The 24,579-nt window shown below is 35.0% G+C and overlaps 1 protein-coding gene and 1 pseudogene across 1 annotated transcript; both read left to right on the top strand.

Annotated features, from left to right (window-relative positions):
• The first annotated feature begins 809 nt into the window (after positions 1 to 809).
• Positions 810 to 1,606, top strand: LOC120175866 (annotated as a pseudogene).
• A 7,262-nt stretch (positions 1,607 to 8,868) lies between these two features.
• LOC120175952 (linoleate 13S-lipoxygenase 3-1, chloroplastic-like) lies at positions 8,869 to 12,406 on the top strand. The gene is made up of 7 exons (XM_039182494.1): positions 8,869 to 9,290; positions 9,378 to 9,658; positions 9,740 to 9,977; positions 10,264 to 10,596; positions 10,685 to 10,878; positions 10,953 to 11,254; positions 11,329 to 12,406. Exons 1-7 carry the CDS (start codon positions 8,906 to 8,908, stop codon positions 12,350 to 12,352), a joined length of 2,757 nt encoding a protein of 918 aa, XP_039038425.1. The 5' UTR covers positions 8,869 to 8,905; the 3' UTR covers positions 12,353 to 12,406.
• The last annotated feature ends 12,173 nt before the right edge of the window (positions 12,407 to 24,579 follow it).

Raw genomic sequence — 24,579 nt, 5'->3', positions numbered from 1 at the left:
TCAATGAGTGTAATACTTCCAAGTATCTTCAATAGAGCACGCATCTAATATTTAAGAACAAAGGATCATTGCGGAGGATATACCAACAAGCGAGATGAAGAACCACATGAATAGTGTGATAGAGGAATCATGTACTGCGAGAACATCGATGAACCGAAGACGTACAAGTCGTCTATCCAATTCAAGGGTGAATTGAGGGGAAATGTGATAAAAATCGACTAGACTGTTGCTACCAAGTAAAGAACTCGAGTTTAACGTTGGGTTAGCAAATAATACATCAAATGAGCAATGATATCAGTGATTATCGTGAAATCATAAAATGTTTAAAGACTCCTTAGAGACATAAATAACTAAAGCGCCCTTGAGTGTTAAATGAACAAAATAGAGCAGTTTAATAAACTAACAGATCATATAAAAAACTAATAAATCCTTGCAAAACGTTCTAGATGAGAGAATGAGTGAGATATCAGTGAATGATGAGATTTCCTAACTCTAGTGTGATGAATTATACTAGTGTGCAGCTAAGCTATCTTAGTTACCTTGATGGGGAATTGATTGTCATGTGTGGCCTATGGGCACTCATGTATGTGTGTTTGCATCAGTATAGTGTAACATGTATCCTTAATGCTTGGCTTGATGACTGTATGAGACCGAGCTAATGCTATGTTTGAGAGAGAATTTTACAAATGCTTATGTGAGACCAGATTTCCCTCTATGATTTACCTGAAGGTTTGTGAGGATTAGGAGATCATTCAATAGCTTAGTGGAAATTTTACCGAGGCTATGTGATTACCGAGTTCCCCAGTTGACTTGCTGCTTTATTCTACCTATTGGGTAACAATGCAGCTGACTACTTTTGCTCTTCATTGGAGAAGCTTTCGCTTCTGCTTATGTTGCCTCCAACTGTTGCTGGAGTTACACTCCTTCCTCTGGGAAACGGGGCACTGGATGTGTTTGCGAGTATAGCTGTGTTTTTGGAGACAGATACAGGGGGAGTGGGTCTTAATAGTGTGTTGGGTGGTGGAGTTTTTGTTACTCGTGTTGTTTTAGGGTCTGTCTCCCTTTGTGTAGAAGGGAAGGGAGTCCAGATCGATAAAAGATGCTTCATTAGGGATATCTGTTTCTTCCTTTTTACACTCATGTCACTTGCAATGGTATTGGTAACTGGTAAGGTGAGTATTTTGGGTGCCATTGCATTTGTCATGATCTATGCGATTTATGCATTTTCCGTGGTTGCAAATAAGATTCTGTGGAAACATGCCAGGAGCTTGAAATTGGATGTTACACCATTGCTTCCTGTCCGGGGAAGTCTGTTTTCACAAGGAAGCGAGGAGGAAACTTTCCTATATACTTCTCTTCTGGCTGTGGACACTGAAAATGGTCCACCCCAACTCCCTAGTTCCCTGCCACAATGGATGTGGGCTACAAATGTTGCTATTTATTCAAATCACTTCAAGAAGGCCGGTCCATTAGCCGAAGAGAGGCCCCATGGGGTTGGACTGAAGACGGCATGGAAACTAATGACTCACTATTCTCATGCTCTAAATTGTTCACTCCTGGAGTTGCCACTGACAGTTCCAAGGCGGCTAACAATTCCTCTAGTTGATCCAGAATCCTGGTCGAAACCATATGTGTTTCATTGGCTCCTGTTCTGTTAGCATTTCTGTGGAATAGCCAATGTGATGTGGGCTCCCAGAGTCGAGTGATAACATGGTTTACAGTGCTTCAGCTGGTTGCATTCTTGGTATTCTTGCATATCAGCATACCATATCTGATCATCCACCTCAGAGGCTTTTAATCTCATGGGTATTAGGCGGATTTTTTATGAGCATTGTCTGGTTTAATATGATTGCTAATGAGCTTGTTGCTCTGTTGGTAGCACTTGGTGTGATTTTTAGAATTAATCCGTCCATTCTTGGAGTAACTATCCTGGCGTGGGGCAATTCAATGGGTGATTTGGTGTCAAACGTTGCACTAGCAATGAATGGTGGTGATAGTGTGCATATTGCATTGTCTGGCTGCTATGCAGGTCCCATGTTCAACACACTTGTTGGTTTGGGCAAATCATTGCTGCTCGGAGCTTGGTCAAAGAGTCCTTCCTCGTACTTGGTCCCTCAAGATAGCAGCTTGTTTTATACCATGGGCTTTCTCATGTCAGGACTAATCTGGGCACTTATAGTTTTGCCACGGAATGACATGCAGCCTAACAAGATATTAGGACTGGGTCTTATAATTCTCTATATGATATTTCTTTCTCTGAAGGTGACCGGTGCTATGGGATATATATATTTGGGTGGTTTAAGCAGATTCATTTTACTGGCATGTAATTAGACGAACAGGTAAACCAACATATTAGAAAAGATTGGTCAGATTGATTGAATAGCCGGATCGATGTTATCGGTTTCCATGCTCTATCAGCTATCTGGTTTCTATGGCAGAGAGAGCATCTGTTGCATCCGGCATCCCTAGGCAAAATGATATAAACTCACCAAATTCATTGTGGGGTTTTAGTATTTGCTGTAAAAATATCAAACCACGTTATCTGTAAATTCTACCACTAATTGTTTGTTTGATCATGTAGTATCCCTTGATCTTGGACTTTCCCTGTTGCATATGACTGGTATATCCTTTACGCTATCGAATAATATTTCCTCGGTGCTAGTTTTCTTGGCTGAACTCATTCTGACTACATAATCTTTTTAGCTTTGATAGTCATTTATGGCTTGCTTTTCTAACATGCGACATTAACATACAAAATTGCGACCACATATTTTGGTTTCATTGTCATGGCCTGAAGATAGTAGAAATGACTCAGAGGCGAACCCTTCATTAGAAACAGTTTATGGTCTTACAATCCGATATGATGCTATTTGTCTCCTTGTCAGCTTTGATGAAACCCTGCTCTCTTTCGTTGTCGTTCCAGGTTTTGACTCTCTCCTCGTCTTTTACATTTTTACCCGCTAAGCATTTTTCTTGCAAGAATAAAAAATCTGGAATTGAAATGGTTTTTGTTGCCGGAAAAACCCTCTTTATATAACTTAGTAGGATAAATTTCTCCAAATGCAACCATTTTCTTAGAGAATGATATCAGAGTAAACCAAATGTTCAAGTATAATCAATAGAAGCAAATCAATTCATGCATAAAAAAATTGCTACTGCTATCTTGAAGAACAGGAATAAACCTAAAACTAAACAGTAGCAAGGACTCGATCAGTTCATGCATAAAAATATTGCTACTGCTATCTTTTAAAAAAAACACTAAGGAAGGGAGTCGTCTCAAGAATTTTTGGGTGTTTATTGACCTCGATTTGCATGTTGTTCCTGGCTTGCTATGAAAGATAAATTGACCAAACGTTGAATATCTCCAAAGATGGACGTAGGATTTTATATAAGGGGGTGTGAACTTAAGAAATTGTATTAAAATTTTAGGAGTGTGAAATTATAAAGTGTACTCATGTTTGATTGTAACCATTTGGTTTTTAAGTGTTATATTACATTACATAGAGGCTTGGAATTGGGTGTTGCTATTTTGGTATCTAAAGTTGTATGCACTTATCCTGAGCAGGGAAAGTAGGACTGCTGCCTGGTTTGGTTGCATGTTTCACTTAAAGACGCCAAGCTTTTAGATGTAAGTACTACTGCTTGGAGAATACTACTTGTCTCAAGTGTTACCTTGTCAAATTTGCAAATCTTAGGACTCATACTATGAATCAAACTGAGACAATATGGTGCTGAATCACATGTGGTGCAAATGCCACCAAGATTGGTTTGGTGCCTTGGGAATTTGAAAATGATTAAGACCAATCATTCTTGTGTTCTCACCGCTTTATTTGACGGTGGTCATTTGGACTTTTCTATTCAATCTACTGATTTGTCTTTGCCTTTTCTATAGCATATTTATTTTGACAAATAAAAGAAAAGGTTTGCCATTTGGAAACCCAATTCTGTGAAACTTCTTGTTATACCGTTTCCGATTACAAATTTCAATCTTGCCTAAACAAGTCTAGTCAAGATTAGAGAGCAGATTAGTCCAATACTTTTGGCATGGTTTGCATGCTTCAATGGTGCTCTACAAAAGATGATTTTGTGCTCCACTCTGCGACCAAGAATTGTAGGGTTGCTTGTTGGGCAACCTAAAGCCAAAGTTTTTTAATATGAAGAAACTGAGGATGTTTCTTGTTAATTTTCCTTTTGGAATTTGGTTAGTCAATGGGTACATAAAAGACTGATTTTCAAAGCAATCAAACATTAATGGCCCAAACGAGATGATAAGTCTTGGTTGTTAATATAGGAATACCAGTTTACCATAATATAGATTATAAGTTTAGTTTCTCTAATTTATTGTATTAATAATATATTCAGTTATATGTTGGGTAGTTGAATTTCATATTTCTATTTACATGAAAGAACAAACCAATGGCTATGTGGTTTGAGTCTAGATTTTGTACATGGTCAAGTGGGGGCACCTCCAAAGATTTTTTTTCTACTTGTTTCTCCTAGCGTGTGGGTTAACAAAATATTGTATTTTAGAGACGGTGGGCGCGTTTGACCCATATATATAATTTGACAATTTCTTTTATTAAAGGTGACGTTTAAAAGATTTAATCTCGACAATGGACGCTCAAACATTTTTTATATACGATTTGTTTGAATTCCAGAAATAACAATTATCTCTTTTATCATTGAGATAATTTAGTTCGTGTGTAACTCGATAAGTTAAATATATTAATTGGTATAATTTTCATATTATTTTTATTATATATTTTAATTATTTTTTATTGTATTGTATCTCAATTCATTATATATTTTAACATTACTTTGATATATTTTTATATAAATACATTATTTTCTTCGAATTTTATTTGTGCTAGTGCTACTTTTCATGCATTAAAAGTATGGTAGATTTATATATAATTTATAATATTAATAATTTATTTTAAGTAGATATATATAAATATATATTACGTTCATGTTAATTTTTTGTATTGACTCATATTTTACATAATTTATCATAAAGACAATTTAGAGAAAATAATTTTTTATGTTCATGTGTCTCAGTATATCTCACATTCTGCAGAAGTTCTCATATTAATTATATGTACTAAAATATATTTATATTATCATTAATTTTATCATGATGTAAGTATAACGAAGTCATTTACATTATACATATTAGTAGTTCATATTATTAAAAAATTTAACATGTTGAATATTTATGTTGCATATATATTTGATTTTAATTTTAAATTTATTAAAAATTAGCTCATCGCAATTTTTTATATATTAGATAAATATTATATTTAAAATTAATAATTTTCCCAAATCAATGTAAGAACATGCTATTTTTCCTTTAATATGTTACACATTTTATGTTGCATATTTTAACCATGCCTGCAACACATAGCATCTAACCTACGAATTTTTATTATGCCCCACTAATTTGTTTATTTTTTTATTTTCGTCACTCTTTTTCCTACTTTAAAGTTGAAGTATAAAATAAATCAGCAGACTAATAAATGAATAAAATACAAAGAATAAGATGAACTTGACAAGATTTGGATAAGGATAAGATTTGATGAAGTGATACACGATGGTCAAATCATTAAAAATAAATAAACATATAGTCTAATGTAGAACAAGGACACACGATTAAGAAAACTCTTGGTTAATGGGTTGTTTGTTTACTTCAGAATGATTAAATGTTAAATGATTCAAATGTTGAATGATTCAGAGACTCTGAATAGTTTGACTCTGAATGTGACATGATGTTTGATAACTGGCTCTGAATGATTCAGAATGTACTTCTGTGTTGAATCATTTAGCTGTTTTGCTGAATCAGTCAGCATTGATCATTCAGAGGCGCGAAACAAACGCGCTGAATGCTGAACGGTTCAGCATTCAGTGTTAAATGATTCTATTAAAAGACAAATAAACAACCCCTAACTTTCGTGATCATGTATATAATTAATTATATTATATGCTTTTATTTAATTCCATACAATATGATATACCTCAATTCTCCTTGCACTAAAATTGACCAAACATTGAAGTTTGTGACTACTAACGTAATAGCATTTTTAACTTTTAAAAACTTATGTCCAGTTTGGTCATGCATTTCAAAGCCATATAAACAATGTGAAAAACAAGTAAATACCATATTGATTTTACGTTAATATTTGAGATCTTAGGTTCGAGTAGTTACGTTTGTATGGTGTATGTTTGTCAATAACTAAGAAATTTTATGAATAAATATCATCTTGTAATTATATATACTATTAAAAAAAGATTATGATATATATAACCAACAAATAGTTGGTCTAGTGGGACGAAGACACTATATTCTATAAGCAATATTAGGAGTTCAAATATTGATGTCTGGGAGCAAACTGAGTAGGGAGAGTCGTCACATAATTAGGGATGGGCCACATAATTAGGGATGACATGGGACCAGAATCCGACGGGTTTCGACCTGAACCGACGGGTTTTCTTTTTAATTTGGGTTCAGGTCGGGTCGGATTCTGGTTTAGGGTGAAATATACTCGACCCGACCCGATCCGGAAAAAATATAATTTTACCTTATATATTTATGAATAATTATAATAATACTCCTTTATATATTATTTTTCAATTAAATCATTGTTTTTATTAAATAATTTTTTTATTATTTCGGGTCGGGTTCAGATTTTATCTCAAAAAATCGGGTCGAGTTCGGATCAGGTGGAGGGTATATATTTTTCGGGTCGGGTCGGATGAATGATATAAATTTTTTGGGTCGGGTGGGTTGACTGAAACCCGACTCATGCCCTTCCCTACACATAATGAATCTTTGTAAAATTCGATCTGAATTAATCAAATTCATAAGTCGAATACAAGTGATTAATTAAAAAAAGTTATGGTATATAAAATTATTATATTAAGGATTATTATTGTGAAGTGCAAGAAAGTGCCGTGATAAAAGAGTGGAGCTCTGGGAAGCAAGGGAGGAAGGTACCCTGCATTAAAATGTGAAAAATGTTCCGACAAAACAGGCTGCGCATCTATTACCATTTATGGTCCCCACACATGTACAATGAAGCCGACGACTCCTAGAATAAAAAACATTAAAATGAGTCTAATTTAAGGTCAATGCTTAATTTTAGGGTAAAAAAGTTATTAATATTTAACTAAGTAGTCATTTTAATCCTTAGTTTTTTGAAGTATTTTGCCTCAAACATTTCGTTTTAGGGCAAAAAACACCTTATTTTTAATATTGATCGTTTGTTAGTTAACGGTTTTCATCGTTTTATCTCAAAAATAAAAACATTGAAGGACCAAAATGCTCTAATACAAGAAAAAAAAAGTTATAACCTTTTACATATGTACAAAATTTTTAACATTTATCTTAAGTTAATCTTAAGTTAAAATTTATATTACTTGATTAATTATCAAACAATCAAACTGAATAATCAAAACTCTATTAAAACTATTACTTGATGAACAAATAATATGTGTTTGGAGCAATAAAAACATTTCTTGTCTATCACGTAAATTTAATTGTTTACCAGATATGATTAAAGAAAAATAATTATAGAATCCTCTATTCAAATACAAAACAATTCACTATCTATATATATATTTTTTATTTTTACAATTATGAAATTAAGAAAATTAACTATGCTGAAATTATAAAAAAACACCATAATTTTCAAAATAATCTCAAAATATCATTATTTATTTAATTATTTCTCATAATGTATATCTAACTTATATAATATTGAATTCACACCAGAATATTTTTTTATAAAAAAAGTTAACATAGTCTCTTAATGTTGAATCTTTATTACTTTTCAAATTATTTTTTATGATTAAAAGTATTTTGGGTACTAAAAGCTATAAAGAAGAAAATTATAAAATCTAAAAAAGTAACGCTTTTAAAGCTAATATTTTATTAGTTTTTAGATTTAAAATTATTTTTAAATAAAAGTAATAAAGAACAAAGTTTAAAAAATAAATTTAAAAATAAAAAATACTTTTCAAGCGGATACTTTTTAAAAAAATATTTTTTTAAAAAAAGTTTTCACACATGACATAATATTTTCAAGATATTATTAACTCATCATTTAAATTAACTTTTAGATATTTAACTTTTTTCAACAATATCAAACCTTATATAACATAAGGGCATAGTATAAAAATTAACTCACAACATTTATTAATGATCATTTTGGTCCACATTGTTTTAGAGAATTTTGGTTCTAACATTTTATTTTAAAGTAAAAAGACTCATAATATTTGATTGAATAGTTTCTTTGGCTCTTATTTTGAGCATTTTGACCCTTAATGTTTCATTTTAAGGTAAAAATACATCATTTTAAAGTGTTAATTAGCTAACAATTTTCATCCACATAAGTCTTTTTGCTCCTAAAATAAAATATTGAAGGTCAAATTAAAAAAAAATATGACTCGAAGTGTCTATTTAATCAACTATAGTGATATATTTTGACACCATATCATATATAAATCATATCTTTTTATATTATAAGTAAAAAGAAGTTTTATTTTTTTTCTAGAGAATCTAAATTTATGTAACTGTGCCTAATATATATATATATATATATATATATATACTGATTACTAAAAAGTATTTTAAACATATATTAACTTATTATCATTTCATATTTTTAAAAGAAAAAAAAATCCATTAACATGGATGATATTGCAGCATTATCAAAATCATGGTCAAATCTAAAAAAAAACGTGTGGGCGGTTAGAAATGGTAAGTCTTAAACACAAACCCTATAAATAAGAGAGTGCCGTTTCTTCACTCAAGATCAAACAGGAAAAAAATCATCAATCTCTGCTTAAACTCAAAAAAAAAAAAAAAAACCACTTTGATACAGAGAGAGAGAGAGAGAGAGGGGAAGTTATGTCAGTGGCTAAAGAGATGATGGGTTCTTCTTTGATTCAAAGATCATCATCCGACAGTAGTAACAAGACAACTTCTTTCCCGTTCCGACAGAACCAGAACCGGTTCCTGGTTAACCCTGTCTTGCTCCCATCGAAGCAAAGGAGTGTGCATTTGAGGAGAGCTGCCAAGGTTCCTGTGGTGGCCGCCGTTAGTGACAATCTGTTCAGGGCTGTGCCTGACCAAAATGACAAAAGTGTTCAGTTTAAGGTCCGAGCTGCCGTAACTGTCAGGAACAAGAACAAGGAAGATTTCAAGGAGACTTTAATGAAGCATTTGGACGCTTTCACCGACAATATTGGAAGGAATGTTGTTTTGGAACTCATCAGCACCGAAGAAGATCCAAGTAATTCCTACTTCTTCTACACTTTTTGCTGCTATTTTCTGGGTTTTTTTTCTCGCCATTAAAAGTGAAACCGTGGCTTTTTTGCAGGAACCAAGGCTGCAAAGAAAAGCAAAGGAGCAGTGTTGAAGGACTGGTCGAAGAAGGCAAAGGTGAAAGCCGAGAGGGTCCATTACACGGCGGAATTCACGGTGGACTCCAACTTCGGGTTGCCGGGAGCAATCACGGTGACAAACAAACACCAGCAGGAATTCTTCCTGGAGAGCATCACCGTTGAAGGATTTGCATGCGGTCCTCTTTATTTTCCTTGTAACTCATGGGTTCAATCCAACAGAGATCACCCCGGTAAAAGGATTTTCTTCAATAATCAGGTAACACTTCAAAACCATAGCTTTATTACACAATTGGTACCTGAACTTTACAAAATTTTCTAACATTTCCTTTTCTGACAGCCTTATCTACCTAGTGAGACACCCAAAGGTCTTATGGGATTGAGACAAAAGGAGCTGAGGGATATCAGGGGCAATGGCATGGGAGTCAGAAAACTTTCAGACAGAGTTTACGACTTCGATATATACAATGATTTAGGAAATCCAGACAGGGGAATTGATTACGCTAGGCCTGTACTTGGAGGTAAAGAAATTCCATACCCAAGACGATGTCGAACAGGACGACTTCCTAGCGAAACAGGTATACATACATAGACGAGCCTAGAACGAATCTCATGCATACTATTAATATCATACATAGATATGCACCGCTCTTGTTTTAGTTTTCAACAAATGTTATCTTCTGATAGAATTACCTTGGATTAGGTTCATCAATTATGAATGGGAAGGACCACCATTTAGTGACGGTCTATTCCTTGAACAAAAACAAAAGTTGGTGGTCCATCAATCCCACGTCCTTTCCTTGTTGTTTTCCTCAAATTGTGACGTTGTGAATAAAAATTTAAATTTTATTTTACAAATCGCAGACATACAAGCAGAGAGCAGAGTGGAGAAGCCAATGCCGATGTATGTGCCTAGAGATGAACAATTTGAGGAGTCCAAGCAGAACGACTTCTCAGCGGGGAGGCTTAGAGCAGTGCTTCACAACTTGTTGCCGCAGCTAAAAGCCAGCATATCGGCCTACAACCGCGACATAAACTCGTTTTCTGACATCGACGACCTTTACAAGGAAGGGCTCCTCCTCAAATTAGGCTTACAGGATGAAGCAATGAAGAGCCTTCCACTTCCAAAAGTGGTCACCAAAATACAGGAATCCAGCCAAGGATTACTCAAATACGAAACTCCAAAAGTTGTTTCCAGTGAGTACATACATGCTTGTTTCATCATCATGACAGCAATGTGCACTATCAAATATGTATGCTTTTTACATGTGATCCACGTATGCAGAGGACAAGTTTGCGTGGTTGCGGGACGATGAATTCGCCCGTCAGGTGTTGGCAGGTGTCAACCCTGTCAACATCGAACGGATGACGGTGTTTCCTCCAGTGAGCAAGCTGGATCCTGAGATCTATGGTCCACTGGAATCTGCACTCAAAGAAGAGCACATAGCGAGCCAGCTTAATGGCATGACTGTTCAACAGGTAAATTTATCAGATCATGGTGTTCTTGACTATCTTTTCTAAGTTGCAAATGATGTTAATTAGTATCTTTTTAGGTTTTGGAAGAGAATAAGCTGTTTATGGTGGATTATCATGACCTTTACCTACCATTTCTCGATCGGATCAATGCACTCGATGGGCGGAAATCATATGCTACTCGTACCATATTTTTCTTGACTCCTAACGGAACTCTCAAGCCTATTGCCATTGAATTAAGCCTCCCACACACCGCACCGTGTTCCCGATCCAAGAGCGTCGTAACGCCTCCGGTCGATGCAACTTCGAATTGGATCTGGCAGCTTGCAAAGGCTCATGTTTGCTCTAATGACGCTGGAGTTCACCAACTGGTTAACCACTGGTAAGTAAAGCTGAACTTTTTTTGACATCAATAATGTCGCTTTTCATTTAATTGAGCTGGTTTGGTGGCAACAGGTTACGGACACATGCATGCATGGAACCTTTCATACTGGCTGCACATAGGCAGTTGAGTGCAATGCACCCAATTTTCAAGCTCTTGGATCCACACATGAGGTATACACTCGAGATCAATGCTCTGGCTCGGCAAAGTTTGATCAGTGCCGATGGGGTTATCGAGTCTTGCTTCAATCCCGGTCGCTACTGCATGGAGATAAGCGCTGCAGCTTACCGGAGCCATTGGCGCTTCGACAAGGAGGGCTTACCTGCTGATCTAATCCGCAGGGGAATTGCAGTACCTGACTCGACACGTCCACATGGCCTAAAGCTGCTAATAGAAGACTACCCTTATGCCTCCGACGGGTTACTAATATGGAATGCGATCGAGAATTGGGTTCGGACCTACGTGAACCGCTACTATCCGGATTCAAGTCTAATCCGCAATGATAATGAGCTACAATGCTGGTACTGTGAGTCAGTCCATGTCGGTCACGCCGATCTCAGCAACGAGGACTGGTGGCCAACGTTAAACACACCCGATGATCTAGTCTCCATCCTCACCACCATCATTTGGCTTGCATCGGCCCAACATGCCGCACTCAATTTCGGACAGTACCCTTACGGTGGTTACGTGCCGAACCGTCCACCTCTAATGAGAAGATTAATACCCGAAGAAAATGTCCCTGAGTACGCTAACTTCGTAGCCGATCCACAAAAATATTTCCTATCAGCGTTGCCGAGTTTACTACAAGCTACGAAATTCATGGCCGTGGTGGACACCTTGTCGACACACTCTCCTGACGAGGAATACCTAGGGGAACGGCAGCAGCCATCAACGTGGTCGGGCGATGCGGAGATAATTGAAGCATTTTACAGGTTCTCAGTGGAGATCGGACAGGTTGAAAAGGAGATAGAGAAAAGGAACGGTGATCGCAGGCTGAAGAACCGGTGTGGAGCTGGGGTGTTGCCATATGAGCTGCTTGCACCTAGCTCAGAGCCTGGTGTAACATGCAGGGGAGTTCCAAACAGTGTTTCAATATGATCCAAATTTTGATTAATCATAATTTAATCGAGGGGTATATAGAATGGATTAAGAATACTTCTTGTATCATATAACATTCCTGTATGATGCATGGTGTAACGTACCATGTTTATGCAATTTTTCATCTCATGAGTGTATACACTAATCATGTAGTATGCATGATTTTATATTAAAGAGAGTGAACTTATAAAATTATTGGGAGACAAAAACGTATTGTTAATAGAAAATATAATTTTTTAAATTATATAAAAAATTTAAATTTTCAGTGAGCTACTGTTTTTGTCAACCCCTTAATTCATCCTTGTTAAGTATACCCATCAAAGTCTGTGCAGTATTTACCAAATTCGATTCTTTTCCTTCTATATGTATAGATACCTTAAATCAACAGATATTCAATAAATATAATGAAGCTCAAATTATACATGTATAAAATAAAAAAAAATGTGAAATTATGTAATATGTAATAGGGTAAAGTATATAAATAGTCTTCGATTATAAGAGATTGCTTGTTGAGTCCTCCCATTATTAAAAGTTATAAAGTGGTCTCCCGACTATAGGGTATTATTTTGTTGAGTCATAGACTATTAAAAGTTAGAAAACGATCACTCGATAACTCATATATTTCAGACTCGTAATTTTCTGTTAAAAATTGACGGTCGTCTGAGTTAGACATTAACCTGTTAACTGTGATATGATAAAACCTACTCCCAAAACCGTTTGAGTTGTAATTTGTGGATCAACTCTCTTTTTACATTATGTCATCGAGTCAATGCTTGAAACATTATATTGTCGAATCAATGCTTGAAAGCAATGACGATTCCAATGGACATCATAAAAATATGATTTTATTATATCTCAACTAGTAGGTTAACGTGTAGCTCAGATGACTGTCAATTTTTAACCAAAAATGATGAATTTTGTAGCTTTTTTGATGTTATCGTCAATCTCTTTTGTTCTATGTTCTGGGCATAGTTTCATGACAAGATCTAGTGTCTGCATTGCAGATTATGTTCACTCTACGTACTTGGATTTTAACAAAAATAAAAGTTATTCATGCATTCAATAGTTAATGAAACTAATTAAAGAAACGATAAGTGTCTTACTCATGTTTTACGATTACGTTCTCAAAAAAACTTGAATAATAAAAGTTATTCATACATTCAATAGTTGATGAAATTAATTAATGTAAGATTACTAATAATGAATTTTTTGGGGTATATTACTGTGAATGTCGTTACTTCTATTTACTTAGGTATTGTTGGATTCCCGGCGTTTTGGACTAAAATGCCTTTAATTTTTTTTAAATATATTTTTTCTGTCATTGAATAATAAAAATTCTACGAATATTAAATTACAAATTTATCCTTAAACTATTTTAGATTTACAAAAAAGTCTATAATTAAAATTTTATATAAAGTTCAGGGGTTAAAATAAAATTTTACCCTTTCATTAAACCTTTTTATATTTTCAATTTTGTAAAAAAAAAATTATATAAATTTTATGAATTTAAATTTTTTAAAGAAAATATATAAATATTTTCTAACTTGTTAAAAAAACAAAATATATAATAAGGACAATTTGGTCAAATATACATTCCAATAATCTTTTATTCTTTTAACCAAACACGGTAATCTTACATTCCTGCTAAGCCAACCAAACACAAAATACAACATTCCAAGTAATCCTATTCCCTGATAATATTATATTCCCACTGGTAATCTTTCATTCCGTGAACCAAACGCACCCTTAGTGAAACAATTTTACCCAGCAGATTATGTATACCAAAATTAGTACACACATTTGGATATGGATATTACCTCCCACCAAAAACTACCTCATGCTAGCTCCCAAGTTGAATAACCGCTATTTTTACTATGTAGTAATCTTTTTAATTAGTGTGAAGTGATTATAAGATAATATCTATTACATTTTTTGAATTTATTGACAATGCACATAAACCTTTTAGACTTAACTACTTAAACTCGAAACCTCTATAGAAAATAACATTTTTCTTTTACTATTGAGACTGTAAACACTAATTTTTCGTTTATTATTATTAAAATTATTATTATTATTATAAATATTATTATTAATATAATATTATTATTATTATTTATTATTATTATATATATATATATATATTACAAATTACATCAGAAGCCCAACAAAAAAGGCCCAGATCCTGAAGCCCAGTTCAAGCCCAAGTGGAGACCCAACAGTAACCCTAAACTCTAGGGTTTCTTGCATCTTCATCCCAGCCGCCTCAATCTCAGTCGTTGGATCTGGCCAGATCCAACGGTCCAAAGCTCTCCAACAAGAAATCCTAGGGTTATGATACCCTAGGGACCACGCGGCGCCACCTCTGCCTCCAGCCGCCCCACGTCGACGTCTCAGCCAGCTGCCACGCCTCCACGAAGCCACCTTCAACCAAAGCCTCCAGAAGCACCTCGTTTCTGCCCCACGTTGAAACCCTATGGTGAGTCACCACCATAGTCCGGTGACTCACCTAGGGTCACCATTTGAGACCGGTTCGAGAGATACACCGTCGATGGCTATAAAAGCCATCGACCACCTACAAAAAAAAACACAACAACGACGGCAACGCACAAAGAAAGAGAACCCACTACAAGAAGTCAACCAAAACATAAAACAAAGAAAGAAGAAAGAAACTTACCCTTGGAGCCTTGACCATCGCCGGAAGCACTAAACATCACCGGAGAACAGAAAATACCGAAGGTATTTTCATAGATCTACTCCGACTAGGAGTCTTTTTGGGGAAACAAAGGTCGGACTCGACTTTGGGGAAATTAGGGCTGTATTTTAGTGTAAAAAAAAAAAATTCGGCCACCGAAGGCGGTGGCCGACGGTAGAGTTAGCGACGGTAGACGATTGTCGACCTTCCTCCGATTGGAGGAACCTAGAGAGAGGCGAGAGAGAAATCTCTCTCTCAGTTTAAGAGAGAGAAGAGGAAAGCAGAAATGAGGAAGCTTGGCCCTTCGAGCCAGGCATTTAGGGTATTTATACCCCTTCCCAAACGACGCCGTTTTGGGGAGGGGTATCTGTGTAATTTCATAATAGTAAAACCCTTTCCGCAACCCCTTTAATTTTGTAATCTTTACAAAATAGTCACTACAAGTTATTTTTATTTATTTTAATTTGGTATTCAAATTTTAATATATTATGTTTTAGTCCTTTCCAGTATAATTACATACTTTAGGGAAAATAACCGATTTAGTCCCTTATTATTTAATTAATATTTATTTTAATCCTGTATAATTATATAGGTTAAATTACATTGTTAATATTTATGTTTTATAATATTTCGAATTGGATTTCTTAATTTTAATAATTGATATTTTAATCATTGATTAATAATTATATAGGTTAAATTATTATTATTAATTATATTTCAAGTTATCTTCATTAATTTATATAATTTATATTTTAATACTATGGTATTTTTTTTCTCCATTTATTTATTTTCAATATTATTTTATTACTTTTAATATATATGTAAATTATTAATTTCATTATTATATTTATTATATATATATATATATTGGTTTAAATAATAATATTTATTTTTAATATCAAAGAAAAGGGCAGTCTTAAAGCAACTAGATGACATATTCTGATATGTTAAAAATAAATAAATATCTTATTTATAAAAATCAGAAAACACATATTGTAAAAAAGAATTATTATTTTTAAATTAAGAAAGGGCAGTCTTAAAGCAACTGGATGTCCATTTTCTGATATTTTTAAATAAATATTTTACTTTTATCAATTATATATATTAATCTAATTTTTATTATTTTTAAATAAATATTTTATCAATATTTATTTATTTTTTTATATCAAAGAAAAGAGCTGTCTTAAGGCACCTAGAAGTCTTTTTCTGATATTTCTAAATAAATAAATATTTTTATAAATATATTTAAATTAATATATTTTCTTAAAAATTATAGTAATAAAATTTGAAATAACATAATTATAAATTAAATATATTTGAATTCTTAAAATTATATTATTAGAGACAATTTATAATTAAAGAGTACCAATTGGGCGTTGTAGGGGTGCTAATCCTTCCCTAAACGTAACCGACCACGAACCCCTTTTTATTAATAAAAAGAACGAATTTTTGGTTATAAACGCGGATTAGTTCATCTTTTAACTGATGTTTTCTTAAAAACTCTTTTAAAAGATAATTTTTAGGTATTCGACCTACCTAACCCAAAAGACCGATGGCGACTCCCAAATTATTTATTATTAACATCACTTTTCTCGCCAAGTAAAAAATTCGTGTCCGGACGAAAACTGGTTACGACTGAGACTACTCAATTAATTATGCAATAATTTAATATATTTTCTGTGATTCATAGATCGAAATCAATGCTCTTCTTAGCTTAGAGTAGGTCCGATTTCATGGGATAAACTGATAGCAAGCAAAGCTTGGAGAAAGAAACTAACATCCCATACTTGACTTTTAATGCGCCGCATGGTGAAATATTGAAAATATACATACTAGTTTGCTGAGATAATAATGAACAATTGAAGTCTTGATATTTTAATGAAAGATTAACTAAATTTCAGTGTTATATAATCAACAAACCTGCATCTTGATTTCATCTTCTGCAACCCACAAATAGTCAACATATCTAGCAAGATGCTTCTTAAAATAGATTCCATTTGAATCTTCTACCCAGCAAGCAAGCATACATAAAAGCTGTCCAATGTATTATTCAGTTTTCTTATAATAATCAATTCTTAATTAATTAAATAAAGCATAATGTAAAAAAATGTCCTTAATTGATTAAATAGTCACTTTGGTCCATTTTTTTTTGGAATATTTTGACCCAATCTTTCATTATAAGGCGAAAAGGCTCATATTATTTGACTAAATGGTCATTTTGATCCTTATTTTTTTATTGGGAGCATTTTAGCTTTAATATTTCATTTTAGGACAAAAGATTTGTCCCATTTTAGAGCGTTTATCATTTATTAACTAATAATTTTTTTTCATAGAGGAGTCTTTTTGTCTCAAAATAAAACGTTTGGGGGTCAAAATACTCCAAAAATATAGTGTCCAAAATAATTATTTAGTAAAAAATTAGGGTCAATTTTTTTACATTATGCCATTAAATAATTAGAAAGCATTATTCGAAACCAATTCTAAACCTTTTCCACAGCTCCAGTGGTAATGTAGCGACTGCTCTCGTCTTCATAGTGAATGTGATCCATTGTTAATTTAAGAGCTTTTTCGCTTAACTTATTAAATGACCAACGTTTAAGGACAGACTCTAAAAATGTGCAGAGAATATCCCAGAGCAATGTTTGAAGCAATGTAAGAGGATAGTGGAGATCTTCTTGCATACAACATTATAAACATTTTCGATTCACACTTTCTCCAAGTAACAATATATATTATGATCAGGTACAATGATAAAAAAAATATCATTAACGTTTGATTAAATAATCACTTTAACCACTTTTTTAAAGAATATTTTGACTTTTCATTTCAAAGTAAAAATGTTCATTCATCGATCAAGATCGTTAATCAATAAACTGTTCAGAATAAATACTTTTTTAAATGTTGAGGGCCAAAATACTCTAAAAATAATAAGGGTTAAAATGACTTACTTAATCAAATATTAAAAGTATTTTTATCCTAAAATAAAATGTCGAAATCAAAATATTCTAAAATAAAAACTATAAACCAAATAATTATTTAGACAAAGGTTAAAATATATTTTTACCATTATTTTATACCCTATGATTATCAAATTACCTTTGCACACAAATGTCATTTTTTACTCCAATTGATTTCGTTATATTGTTCAACGTGGAGCTCTTATCTTAACTGTGATACGAGAGGTGTAATTGGACCCACAAATTTATTCTTGTACAAATATGACATCGGCATGTAAAATATTCTGCAATAACACATCATCTTTGCTGCATGCAATAATATTGTTTGGTTTTTTGTTAATGGTTATTGTAGACACTAATTTCTCACCCATCTCCCTGTTTTTCCGCCAATGACTCCTCACAACCCTTGCACCAGATTTCTCGGCACACTCAACCACCAAGCGACAACCCCTCGTCAACAACTGAATCCCGGTGATCTCGGGATTGAGTGGAAACAACCCCCCAACTCACCTATAAGTACCTGCAACAGGGTAGAACAAGGGGGGGTGCTGATCCCATGAGAAGGGAGAAGCAGAAACAAAGGCAGCAGGGGGACCTTCACTGATACTGAAACCTATGGAAACTCCGGAGCCCAAACCACAAAGCTCGAGCTTAAACTCAAGCCCTTCTCCTTTCCCATCACCGTCGTATTCGGGAAGGCAATGGAGACCCGCTGCTCAACGGAACCTAAGAAACCAGTGGTCGAAAATGGCGTCTTAACGCCAACAATGGCTTTCTTCTTGTTCATCCGCCAGAACTCACGCCATTTCACTTGTCAACGCTTATTTATATCAAAACTGATGAAAACACATATTCATTTTTGCATGTTTTTTTTTACCTTGTTAATTTTCGTTTCATCGATCAATTTGATTTCAGATACATGTCGTCGATGGAGTTGGGAGCTCTAAAGGACATGCCAGATATTCGAAAAAAGCTTCTTTGAAGTTGTTTAAGCAACAAGAATCTCCTGGAAGTAGACTTTTATCATCTTACAAGGACACGGTGATGGTTGCTATGAACATGGTGAATGCTAGTAAATCCACGAGATGCTTTCTTAAAGGAGGCAACAACAGTTCACTTCTATAATTTTCGAGCACTAGTGAGTATGTTAACAACACCAGTGATTGTAATGGGGTTTCTGTCTTCGGATTTTGGCCGATCTCTTCTTTTGCCACCGCCATTGGAACCTCGGCAAGCACGCTACGTGGATGAGATGGTGGCGTTATCACCCTGCCTGACTCTTGTGTCGGACCCTCCAAACAACGCCTCTGACACTGTTGCTCCACAGTACTTCGACGTCTTCACTTCTGCTTTTGAATCCGACGACGATTACTGTTTTTAACGACGTCGCTTTTCTGGACTCGCTCTTCTTCAGGTTGCCAACACCTCTAAGTTCATCAGCAGAAAAGCCATGTTCTGCAACATAAAATGATGGAGATATGGCCATGCATTGAGGTTAAAGCAGAACTGTGATTGTGGGAAGTTGAGGTTCCTACGTGTAGGACTCATTTTTCAGATTTTTTGTCAATGTGCTGTCACCACTTACCACTATGTGATATTCTTTTCATTTCCAAGTTATTTTCTTTTAGTATTTTTTCTATTCATTTCACATTTAATAATTCATTTTTGTATTTATTTATTTTAATCTAACATTTTTATTTTCTTTTTAGGGACAACTTTAACTAATCAAAGGTAAGTGATTTGAATCGGATTTTTAAATTTTAACTTTAATTTTTTTTAATTTTTTCACAACTAAGACAACCGACAAATTAATTGGTACCGAAAGGGCGGTTCAAGGGTGCTAATCCTTCCTTGACTGTAACCGACTCCCGATCCCGACACATTTCTGGTACAACGCAGATCAGGTAAGATGGTGTCCGACCCACCTAAATTCGTTTTAAATGGTCGGTGGCGACTCTAACCCAATTCATTCAAGTCGAAGCCCAATTCTGGGGGCCCAACCGAAAGACGGTCGCGACAGCTTGGCGACTCTGCTGGGGACTAGGTAAGTGAGTCAGGCCGAAATTAATTTTTGGTTTTCTTTTTATGCGAAAATGTTAAATTTTAATTTTAATTTATTTATTCGATTCCAATTATTTATCTTTGATTATTTTGTTTCAAATAAATAGTTGTACTGATGTTTTTTAATGATTTCAGATTTTTTTTCAAAATTGTCATCTCTAAGCTCTAAACCCGAGCTCCAAACCCTTTTAAGTGGGGGTGAAAGCGACGCATTCGTGTGAATTTATTCACCGCATATGCCTAGCAAGTAGCCTTCGGGATTCATATACCTTATGTCTTCGTGTGAATTTATTCACCGTGCGGGCATAAGGGAATGTTTCCTCTCGAGTTTAACTTAGTCCACATAAGCTTGTAATGGGCTTAGGACTAAGGGTCTGGCAAGCCCAAGGGGACACCAGCAAGGAGAACTCGAGTACCTTTTTAGAACCTAAACCGGGAGATTATGGAGAATTAGAGCCCACCCCAAAACCTCATTCCAAACCCTAGGCTGCTTTATTTCATACTTTACTTTCTGTTCGAAGTATGCGAACTAGACAAATATGCGGTTAGGATTTGTTTGAAATTAGCATGCGGGATAGAGATCATGTCTGGGTAGGAATACTAAGCATGTTCGGGTAGATATCATGTGGGGTAGGACTTTTCATTTTCATCTTTTTTTTATTATTATCCTTATCTCACTAACTTTTTTTCTCCTTTCATTTTTGTTCTTTTGCATTTTTTTTATCATTCACATCATTAAAACGAGGTGTTGATCCACAAAAAATGTGTTTGTTAAAACATGAATAATCTGTATTAATGGACAAAGGGGTTATAATACAAAGAGATAAAAAGCTCAGAAGTCCAACCGGTATCAAAGAATACTTAGAGGCAAATGTTTCAGGAGCAAGACGAGGAAATAGTTATTGACCCGGAGAGTCCTTTCGAAAATTACGAGAACAAGATGGTGAAACCCTAGCTAAGCTGGAGACCATTATTGATGAATTCCAAAAATAAGTCGACAAACTTCGGATGGAGGGCTCCAATGGCACTTTCGTTTGGAACGAGCTCGGCATAGAGTGAAGGCCGGAGATGCAGTCATTCGAGACATTTTTTGGGGCAAGCAACTAATCACCCGCACAAGTTTAGCCAAAGGAGTCGGAATGGTTCGACAGGATATTCAACCGATGAAAAAGCGGAAGACGAATCAACTTTCCAGAGACTGTGCGGGATCTATACCATCAAAAAGTTTTTTGTCTCTTCAGACATAACATTTTTGTCCCCAGTAAGGATTATTCAGAATAATAGGCACATTTTTCGGATCAATGCCTCGAACATTTCATGCATCATGCATTCAGACATATTGTGCATTTTGTTATTTTTCTTTACATTCGCATTATTTTTCTTTTTTTTACATTCACATATCTCATCAAAAATGAGAACATTTTGATTCTATGACATATAAGGAGCTTTACCAACAGTTGTTTGACGCACACGTGGTGTCACCATATCCAGAGAAATCCATGAAGCCCCGTACCCCAGGTGGTATGATGAGAACGCTCATTGCGAAAATCATAGCGGAGTCCCAGGGCGCACTATCGAGAATTACTCCACAATCAAGAGAATCATACATAAAATACGTAACAAGAATCGGATCGACTTCAACAACTTGGGGGCATCCAAGTGATGAAGACCATTTCATCATTTGAGACATTTTGTTTGAATTTGTTTTTTCATTTTTTTTGTAAGGACTTTTAAATAAATTTATGTTACTTTAAAGATGTTAAACAATGAATCACATTTGCAAACTTGCAATTCTTTGAATATCATCTGAATTAAGAAACTCTGAAATGGTTCAAAGTTACATATCTTTGACGAAGTAACATGATTTAAAACAATGAATTTGACTTTACCCAGAATATACACTCAAACATCGTACTCTGCTATTGTAATTAACCAATATAACATTTTCCTTTCATAAGGTGCGGACAACATGGGGCATCCTTTTGCACATGATATTATTATACTTTTTATTTAAGACGTTCAGTTATGATAATGATCTTCACAGATGGAATAGTCGAGTAAGTGAATCTAGTTTAGGTCAGTTGCTTGAAAATTGAACTCTAAAGATGAAATTTTTTACTTTCAACAAACACCTAGACTATAACAGGTTCTTCTTGACAATCTTAAGAAATTAAATCCGTAAAACTGAGCTATTCCACTAAGGCAATTGGTTACAGAAGAAACTCGAAAGCCCTGGCTTTATGAATAGATTGTATTCAAACCATGACATTGCTCGGACACTTGGCAATTCGGTGTTTGCTCCACTGCTTTTGTCAGGCCGAAGACTTTGTGATGAGATGAACCCTTCAGTTAACTTGATAAAAATGATTATAATGATAAGTTGTCCCTCTAAAGCAATTGATTAAACGCCCCAGCTTTATGGATTCAGCTAGCCAGATAACGGTAAATTAAATCAAATTTATCTAAGCAAGAAATTTTCGGTAAAATGGACTAAGGGAGTTAAGGAACACCTGTTATAGTCAACTACACACGAGCACTCAAGAATTTTATTTTTAGACCGATGTTTTTGCACTGCCTTTGTTAGAGGAGCCTACAAAGCTTGAACAAATAGAAAATTTTAGAGGACTGAAATAAAAGGTCTAGTAAGTGATCATGCTAGTTGCGCCATTTTATCCGCACCCAATTGAAGTGCCAAAGCATGTCAAGATGTTTAAAAAAAATGATGACATTTTTTTTCCAAAACCTTAGAAAGGAGGTCAAGCGAAAGCCAACCCATCCATTTGAACATTTGTCAAAGAGCTGTAACTCTGAAAACGTTAAAAGAGCTATTGATTCCTTTGATATTCTTTGAATTCACGTTTATAACTTGATTCAATTGCGAATAATATTTTACAGCATTTTTATCATTTTCTCTCCTGAAACAAGAAAAATGAGAAAAACATTTTCAAACAGAACAATCTCATATATGAAATGTCTGTAAAGCCCAAGCTCGAGAAGCAAATGGGGCACGATCGATTCCATGGACCAGATTGGCAGACAAAGCACGAAGAGATAACACATAATTCATTCATGTTACATGCATCTTAGACATACTTAGGTGCATCACATTCCTCATTTTAGCATACATGATTTTTGCAGCTTTTAGAGTCAAGGATACTTGATTCGTAAGCGTCTTTAAAGAACGATGGTGGTTGCTTAGCTCGGCAGCAAGAAGCTACACTTCGACCAACTCGACAGATTGAAAATTTTCTCTCGAACTCACAATTTGCTCGAGAGTAAATTTCAACTTCTCAACGAAGGATCTTGACTCTAGACAACGCAAGTTCAACTTCACGACGAAGGGACCGCTGGTTGTCAATAAACAATTTCCCAATTTCAGAGCCAATTTCAACTTCACCACGAAGGATATTGGACTCCAGACAACGCAAGTTCAACTTCACGACGAAGGGACCGCTGGTTGTCAACAAACATTTCTCAATTTCAGAGCCAATTTCAACTTCACAATGAAGGATATTGGACTCCAGACAACGCAAGTTCAACTTCACGACGAAGGGACCGCTGGTTGTCAACAAACATTTCTCAATTTCAGAGCCAATTTCAACTTCACAATGAAGGATATTGGACTCCAGACAACGCAAGTTCAACTTCACGACGAAGGGACCGCTGGTTGTCAATAAACATTTCTCAATTTCAGAGCCAATTTCAACTTCACAACGAAGGATATTGGACTCCAGACAACGCAAGTTCAACTTCACGACGAAGGGACCGCTGGTTGTCAATAAACAATTTCCCAATTTCAGAGCCAATTTCAACTTCACCACGAAGGATATTGGACTCCAGACAATGCAAGTTCAACTTCACGACGAAGGGACCGCTGGTTGTCAATAAACAATTTCCCAATTTCAGAGCCAATTTCAACTTCACCACGAAGGATATTGGACTCCAGACAACGCAAGTTCAACTTCACGACGAAGGGACCGCTGGTTGTCAATAAACATTTCTCAATTTCAGAGCCAATTTCAACTTCACAACGAAGGATATTGGACTCCAGACAACGCAAGTTCAACTTCACGACGAAGGGACCGCTGGTTGTCAATAAATATTTCCCAATTTCAGAGCCAATTTTGACTTCACAACGAAGGATATTGGACTCCAGACAACGCAAGTTCAACTTCACGACGAAGGGACCGCTGGTTGTCAATAACCAACTTCTCAATTTCAGAGCCAATTTCAACTTCACAACGAAGGATATTGGACTTTAGACAACGCAAGTTCAACTTCACGACGAAGGAACCGCTGGTTGTCAATAAACAGTTTCCCAATCTCAGGGTCGATTTCAACTTCACAACGAAGGATATTGGACTCCTGACAACGCAAGTTCAACTTCACGACGAAGGGACCGCTGGTTGTCAATAAACAACTTCCCAATTTCAGAGCCAATTTCAAATTCCCAGCGAATGATATTGGACTCAAGACAACGCAAGTTCAACTTCACGACGAAGGGACCGCTGGTTGTC

This window comes from Hibiscus syriacus, unplaced genomic scaffold, assembly GCF_006381635.1.
Source record: "Hibiscus syriacus cultivar Baekdansim isolate YM2019G1 unplaced genomic scaffold, ASM638163v2 tig00112217_pilon, whole genome shotgun sequence".
NCBI lineage: Eukaryota > Viridiplantae > Streptophyta > Magnoliopsida > Malvales > Malvaceae > Hibiscus > Hibiscus syriacus.
This window is presented reverse-complemented; position numbering and strand designations above follow the sequence as displayed.

Bases quoted from the DNA above. Each gene is read 5' to 3' on its own strand.
- LOC120175952 (XM_039182494.1), top strand. From the start codon at position 8,906: ATGTCAGTGGCTAAAGAGATGATGGGTTCTTCTTTGATTCAAAGATCA. The intron at 9,291-9,377 runs GTAATTCCTACT...GCTTTTTTGCAG, and splicing joins CAGCACCGAAGAAGATCCAA to GAACCAAGGCTGCAAAGAAA. The intron at 10,597-10,684 runs GTGAGTACATAC...CCACGTATGCAG, and splicing joins AACTCCAAAAGTTGTTTCCA to AGGACAAGTTTGCGTGGTTG.